This window comes from Gastrolobium bilobum, unplaced genomic scaffold (assembly GCF_033153095.1).
Source record: "Gastrolobium bilobum isolate Gb01-03AN ecotype WA unplaced genomic scaffold, APGP_CSIRO_Gbil_v1 utg14858, whole genome shotgun sequence".
In the NCBI taxonomy this organism is placed as follows: Eukaryota; Viridiplantae; Streptophyta; class Magnoliopsida; order Fabales; family Fabaceae; genus Gastrolobium; species Gastrolobium bilobum.
The window spans coordinates 86108-94283 of NW_026896653.1; the positions used below are offsets into that span (position 1 = coordinate 86108).

An 8176-nucleotide genomic window follows, 5' to 3' on the forward strand; every position below is an offset into this window, starting at 1 on the left:
CTCCTTTATTATATATATATATATATATATATATATATATATATATATATATATATATATATATATATATATATATATAGACACACACACACGATATGAGGAGCATACTCTTTTTCAATTACCCGAATTTCCTTTTTTTAAATCTTTTAATGATATATGTTACATTTACATTGCATAATATTCTGCATTGAGTATTGGATCTTTATTAATCTTATCTTCAGGAAAAAACAAAATTACATAAGAAGAAAAGAACAGAAACAAGAACAAAAACACTAACATAATGATTTTCTGTTTGAATCTCCTGCATGTTATTTTTCTGTTTGAATACATGGATCCTGCTTTCTTTTGCAGACTGCTCTATTGGGATAGATTCCTTACTAGTGTTGCATATGTAACCTCTCCATGGTTCCATTCATTTCCTATAAGTGCTGAATCAGATTATCTTCCCATTTTATTGGCAGATAAAAAGATATGCATGATCCAGCGTGCCATGTGGTTCATCATGTGCCTCTAAAAGGCTCAACTGAATTCGATAACTCTAAATTCTAATCCCTACCAAAAAAATGCTGCAAGGAAACATGCATAGATAGTTTTTTCTGCTTGCCAACTTCTGTTACAAGTTTCAATTTCTTTCCTTCAGTTACTTTCTTATAAAAAAACAGACAGCTGGGAAATCGAAAAAAAAAAATTACAGAAGCACAAAACAAGTTAAATCACCAAGTGTACAAAACCAACAACTGGTAAAAAAAAAAAAACCAAAATTTATCTTAACTTGGTCCGTTTTGGCATTCTACTACTTAGACTGGATTGTTTCCTTCTTGTCCTATATTTTTTGCTTTGCTGTCAGGCTCATTATCATCCATTGTTTGCATCTCTCTCCGGTTCTTCACGTCTTTCCCTTCTCTTCCTCTTAATCTTACTTCTCCTCATCCTGAGACTCAACAAGTGATTCTCCTCATCCTCTGTAAATAAGCCAAGATGGCCAAGTCTTATCACTGAGGTTTTTACAACTCCATCAAGTATGTTCAAGAGTAACACATATCCAAGAATCAGTATGATGCCAGGCTTTCTAATAAGCCAGCAACTTTTAGAAATTAAGCCAAGATGGGCAAGTCTTACACAAAGTGAAGAATGAAGATTAGTGCAGGATAAAGTCTCAAAACAGCGCTTTTTAATTTGACATTAATGTGCTAATTTTCTCAATCAACCAGGGCCCAATGTCAAGCTTAAAATGGGATCAGTCCTAGGCTAAGGTTTAGTGAAAAAGAAATTAAAAATTCCCTTCACCATCCCCAAACTCCAATCAAACCACAAGATAATACAATTAATGCACCCAACAACAATGAATAAGAACATTGCCAACACAAGCAAACAGAATTCTAGCAATGCAAATAAAAAGAAAAGATAAAATATGATGTTGATGTTATAGCACGAAAAAATTTCCAAAGAAATAGACAAACCAAAGATACATTCTCAATGTTTGTTCATGTATTGTAAGATGCGATTGAGTTATAGGTGTCTATTACCTTGTTTGAATAGTTGCATAAGATATTATGGTTTGGTTTAATTTCTCAAATTGAGAATTAGTGGAGTTTGGTTTAGTCTGAGTTTATACTCAAACCAGCCACCGAGTACCTACATCTGCTGAATATTACAAAATCAGTATCGAGTGGGATACCTTCATTCTGTCTAGGCTAAACACTGAATCGAAAGTTCATCTTTTTTGGTTTTGCTATTAATATTAGGAAGTGGAAAAAATCATAAAGGGCAACCTCAGAACACGAAGATCCATTTCTGGGCATAGATCGATTCTCAGTTAAACCACTTTTTCTTGCAGGAAAATGACTGGAAAGCCAAAAAAAAAAAATGTTTGAAGATAAGGAGAAAGAAAGATAAAGAGAACAAACCGAGAAGAAGTAGCACGGACAGAGAAGCGAAGAAAGCAGCGTGGGTTGGGTGAGAAAGAGAGTGAGCAGTGATTGGCACAAGACTATGAAGGGAGACTTTGTTCGTTTTTCAAAGAAGAAAACGAGTAGAAGGGAGATGTGAAGGATATACCTAATACATCATTTTCTTATTGGTCCTAATCTCACCCCTCTAGTCCTGATTAAGTTATACATCATTTTGATGTATAAAGGGATTCTGCTATATAAATTTATATTATACAATGATCACACCAAACAACTAAAACTGTCATAATGTATAGTATAAACTTATACTATCAGGTCTTATATATCATACCAAACATCCCTAAAGGTATTTTTGTCTATTAGGTAAAACTAATAGCACTTACCTCTAAATAAGTTTTCTACACTCCTCCTTAATACTCTAAACTTTTTATGTACCTTAGGAAAAAGAATTCCTCTTGACCGATGTTGACATTAATTTCCCCATTTTTCTATATGCCTTTCAACCCTACAAGCATCATCAAATCACTAAAAACAAGTCTTTCAGCATTCACACACATTTTATCATGCAGAGAATATCAGTATAAAGATAAAGATGATGCAAAGTTGCATTGACAATTGTGCTCGTACAGAAAACTTAAAATAAAAGGATAAAGATACTGCAAACTGCTAAGATATAACAGTATTTACAAATTGAACTAGACATCAAGAGCTTCATTTTTTATTTTTTTGGGAGAGGGGGGAAGGAGAATGAAATTTCATGTTAATCCGGTAGCTGACCTCTCCCTGGAGCTACATTTCATGCTACTTCTCTCCATCTGGAACTTCATCAGACTTCAGATCATAATCTCCTTTCATCAGATCTAAAGCTTTTGGTTCTGAGATTTCACCATTCACGTAACTTAATAATCTATCATAGGTAGCAGCAGAGAAATGACCTCGTTCCATACACATCCTAAGAAACTCCAGTGCCAACTCCAAATCTCCCTTGCCTTTCAAGTGCTCAATACATGCAGCCAAAGTAAACGGGTAAGGCTTCCATCCTGAACCACCCGTCAAGATTGCTTTCTTCATTGTTTGAACTGCTTTATCCATGTCACTACACTTGGAATAGCCACGTGCCAAACAATCCCATATTCTTCCGTCTAATTTTTTGTCATTTTTCTCAAGCCTCTCAATATATGCTTCAGCCTTTTCCAAAAGACCATTCTTACAATAAGCACTCACAATCACATTTGGAATTCTGAGGTCAAAGCATGTATTTCCAGATTCCCATTCCTCCAGAATCCTCTCAGCTCCTTCAATGTCATCCAGCTTCGCTAATGCGGTTAACATACAGATGTAACTTGAGTTGCGGGAATTATTTAAGTTTTTGCACATATTCCAAATGTGATACACATCATCTTTTTTCCCAATAGCAGCATACAGAGATAGAAGAGATTCATATGCAACCCTCCTCATGTTGCCTTTTATTAATTGCTCTGATTTCTTCAACATTGCCAATGACTTCTCAAATTGGCCAGCTTTAATATAGCCATTTGCTGCAGTAGAGAATGTTAACCAGTCCACATTTACCCGTGGATCAGCTTCCATCTGCGCTAGTAATTTCTCCATCCCATCTATGTCTTCAGTGGTCACATAAGCATTCAGCCGATTATTGAAAGTAACACTGTCATATATGTCCTTCTCTTTCATTTCTTGCATCAGAGCATCCATTTTCTCATATTCACCTACCCGAACATAGAGTTTCAACAAAGTATTATAACTCACTACTAGGTCTGTTGGATGCTTGGAAGCATACTCAATCATTTTCTTCATGATAGCCTCAGCTTTCTCCACATAGTTATGTTGTGCATAGCAATTCAAAAGAGCACCATAGACCTTGAAATCTCTTGAAGTGTCTGATATGCTGCCATAATATTTCTCTGCTTCATTGAGACCGTGGACTTTTGCTATCAAGTCGAGACGTACAGCAATGTCTCCAGTCGTTAAATGAAGGTTTTCCTTGCTCATCCATTCTGATACCTGACAACAAGCCAAACAATGATCCAATAATTATTGATCTTAAAAACTATCATATCAACCGAAATTTCTAGACTAAGCACAACTTGAACACATAGCCAAAACAGAAACAGTGCAGTTATAGTAGAGCAATTTTACACCTTTAATTATTTGCTAAATCACTAGTCTTAATACTTCTTCTTTTTTAATTAAAAAAGATCATACTTACTAATAAAATAGTTTAACAATGATATTGACCATTCAATCAAACAAAAAACAGGGCAACCTGGTACTATAGGGCTCCAACTGTGCACAGGTCTGTGGAAGATCTACGTGTCAAGGCTCACCTTACATAAATGAGGAAAATTATATCGAACTAAAATCTAATATTAAATCATTCATATAACATTAAATGGTCAAAATTAGCTCACTCACCTCTCAGTCTCACACCATATTCACACATTATTTAAAAAATATAAAATAAAATAATCCATAATCAAAATCAAGCACTTAACACATTCATCAAATTCAAATCCATCTCACTTTCAAAAATAAAAATATCAGAAATATAAAAATATTCACAAATGAACTCAGATTGAAACTGGAAACAATTTCTCTATATTGACCGAAACTTTAATTAGAAAAGAGAAAGAGAAGCATTGGACCTGAAGGGCGTGGTTGAAGCGACTATAGGCTCTGAGTTGTTTGACGAAAAACTGGAGTTGGGGATGCTTGATGTCTCTTCCCTCTTCAACCCATTGATCAAGGAGACGATTCATGAGAATGGTGGGTTCACCAGACCTCGAAATTCGAAGGAAGAGGGAATCGCTTGGAGTTGAATAACAACGAAAAAGACGTTGGGTGTTGATGTTGATGTTGATGTTGATGTTGTGAAGGTTCCATTTTGAGCCAATGAGCTTCAACATTTTGTTCGTTGCTGCTCCAAATGAAAAAGCAAAACCCAGCCTAGGGTAGTAGGGTTTAAGGGTTTGCAAACTTCAGAGTTTCAAGAAATGCCTTCTTTTTTCTTCTTCTTTTTCTATTTTCTTTTTCTCAATTACGCAGCACTGCACACTGCAATGACCAAAAGAAAAACAATGAATAATATTTGGTTTAATGTTTATAATATTGTAAGAAAAAAAATTTATCTATCTATATATATAAAAGTATGTGATTTATATTTTTTTTATTCTCTTTTTTCTCATCACATTTTTTATATCATTTTCCAATCTTATCGATGTCCCCAAAGGGACTTTTCTCATCACGTTAACTTATAGGTTTTATAAGAGTTATGTTGTAGGAAAGATGAGTGTGTTATGTTATAAAAATTCGTTTTGCGTGCCACAAAATATTGTGTGTGTAGAAAAAAATTTGTGATCATGTTAAATGATAGATGTAAACCCTTAACTTATATATGATTGTACACACTTTTATAATTTTTATATGTAGATAGAAAATAAATTTATCTCTTGTATCATAAAAAATATTAAACCTTTAGGGGGCGTTTGGTAGAAGAGAAATTTTTATTTATTCAGAAATCTCGATTTTAAAAAATATGATGAAAATATTCATTTTACAATAATATTCGAAAAATTAAAAATTTAAAAAAATTCAGTTTCTCAAAAATTCTACAAAAAGCCACTTACCAAACGCCCCTTAACATTTTATATAAAATTTGTATTCATTTATGCTCTTTATAGTTTATATAAAAAAAGGGGTATCATTTTCTCTCGGATAAGATTGATTTTTGCCGTTGACCCTCAAAATGCATAATTCTATTTTATTTTATTTTAAAAAAATGAGACCCACCATTACCTTCAATCTAAAGCATTTGTCTATTTTATTTTTAAAAAAATAATAATTCCGAAAAGATAGTTATACACACCCTAAAGCAATAAAAGAAAAACACATAATTTACGTTAAGCGCTAAAAAAGTTATTTCATAACTAATTATTTAACAAAAACAGTAAATAGTTTTCATTTTTCAACGAATATATCTCTTTCAAAAAATATTTATCATTTTAAAAAATATAATATATAATTTTAAGTAAAACAATCGTATTTTTGTATATATTTAATTTGTTGACATTCTCTTTCTTTAATCTTTTTTCTGTCATCCTAATTTTACAAAAAAGTAAGAATATAGAACATTATTAAATTTGTATCAAAACATAATTATTTCACTTAACATAACTTAAAATTGTATTTTTAAAATGAGAACCTTTTTTTATATCTTTAACACAGACGTTCAATAAGTTACTTTTATACTATTTTCATTATATTATCAATGAAGTATGTGAAGTAATACTTATTTAAAACTAGCGTTTATTTTTTGTTATTAGTAAAAAAATAACAACGTTTGGTTGAATTTTTAATTTATCTTCATATGTTTGAATGGATAAAAAAAATTGTATTTTTTAATATAGATTAGAAATAAGATATATTAAGATTTTATTTATTTTATATGTATATTTCAGTTTTAAAATAAGAAAAACATAATAAATTTAAAAATAATATTTTTAAAAGTGAACAAAAAAAATTAGATACATAGTGAACAATATATTTTTAATTTAAAAATTAAAATTTCTTCCATATTAAAGGTATCAAAATAGACGTTAGTCGTACAAACTTGACAAAATTTGTTGACTTGACTAATAAAATTGATGAAAAAAAATATTTTTTTTACTAAGATTTTGTTTTTATCTAATTTAAAGCAAGAGAACTCGCACACTAGGCAGATTCATTTGTTTAAAATTATTATAAGGTTTTATTGTTTTTCCTATTATAGATTTTAAAACGATGTTGTTTAAGGATTACGAATTTTTTTTAGGGAAATATTACTCTCCTTTTGCATAAGATTACTTCTCTCCTACTCTCTTACTCCGATTTCCGCACCTCACCTTTTTCTTTTTTTTTTCTTTTTTCTTGTAATGGTGGGACCCACCCATTTTATCTCTACAACATAAGATACCTATCTTATGTTGAAGGAGAATAATAAAACCCTTTTTTTTATAATTTTAATTTATGTTATATTTTTTTCTTCAACTTCAAAAGGATGATATTTTGAGATTATGAGAGATAAAATTATTTCAAAAAACAATAAATCTTTATTATAATTTTTCTAAGTTTATTTAATTTCTATTTTATGACGAGTATTTACTTATTTTAAATCTTGTTTGATTTTAAATATTTTAATCTAAATTAATTTAAGTATTATAATATAAAGTATTTAAATTTAATTTTTGTAGACTATAGTTATATAAAAAATGGGTTCATTTTTTCTGCAATAAATATAGATAAGTTATCTGTACTGAGTCTAAAATAATGCCGTTTTGGAGCGGAAATGAAAGTGTTTTTATAATTTTAATTTATTTCAAGATTATAATAGTCTTTATAATTATAATTTTTTAATATTTCAACACCAAAACAACGTCGTTTTAAGAGTAAATATAAATAACTTATCTGCAGTAACTGCAGAAATATTTTTCTATAAATAATTCAAAAATATAATGTGAGACAACGAATTACTTAATAATCAGGAGCTCGTGTAGGGCTGGGTTGGATAGATTACATCAGCCATTAACCAACTCAATACTTGATCCGTTACACTATTAGGCCCGACCCAAAAAGATTATACTAGCTCACACTCAAATTAGGGTTTTCAAGTTTGAATTTATTTATGAGTTTGTTTTTTCTGATGTTACTTTAGATAATTTTATCTAATGTTCATTAAAACGACGTCGTTTTGGGACGAAAATCATGATATTTTTGTAATTTTAATTTATTTCAGGGTTATAACAGTCTTTATCACTTTAATTTTTTAATTTTTCAACTCTAAAATGACGTCGTTTCGATGAACATTAGATAAAGTTATCTAAAGTAACATCGGAAACTTTTTTCCCTTTATTTATTTATTTATTTTGGGGGCTTTGAATTTTTCGAGGAGGGTCATTGAGAAATCTTAGATCTATTCAAACATTTGTCTTCTAAAGATTTTTATAGCTAAATTAGTCCCTTATCATATTGTTTTCGAACAAAAATTGCATTGAATTAATCCATAACAAGTTTAAAATAACCATCAAATTCATCTTTTTATATCACCATTAAAAAAGGGACAAATTTAAACACTATTTTGAATCTTTCAAACACAACATTAATGAAATTTTTTTAAAAAAATGAAATTACATTTTTTTAAGGAATAGTTCGTTAAGAAAATAAAACAATTTTAAAAACTAATTCGTGACTTTAAAAATTGAAACAAAAAATTT

General features: G+C 30.2%; 1 protein-coding gene across 1 annotated transcript; it reads right to left on the bottom strand.

Annotated features, from left to right (window-relative positions):
• Nucleotides 1-2542: 2542 nt before the first annotated feature.
• Nucleotides 2543-4808, bottom strand: LOC133301302 (pentatricopeptide repeat-containing protein At2g20710, mitochondrial-like). Its single transcript, XM_061500928.1, has 2 exons — nucleotides 4574-4808; nucleotides 2543-3932 (listed from the first exon to the last, which is right to left on the bottom strand). The coding sequence occupies exons 1-2, from the start codon at nucleotides 4685-4687 to the stop codon at nucleotides 2712-2714; spliced, it is 1335 nt and encodes a 444-aa protein (XP_061356912.1). The 5' UTR covers nucleotides 4688-4808; the 3' UTR covers nucleotides 2543-2711.
• Nucleotides 4809-8176: the final 3368 nt, after the last annotated feature.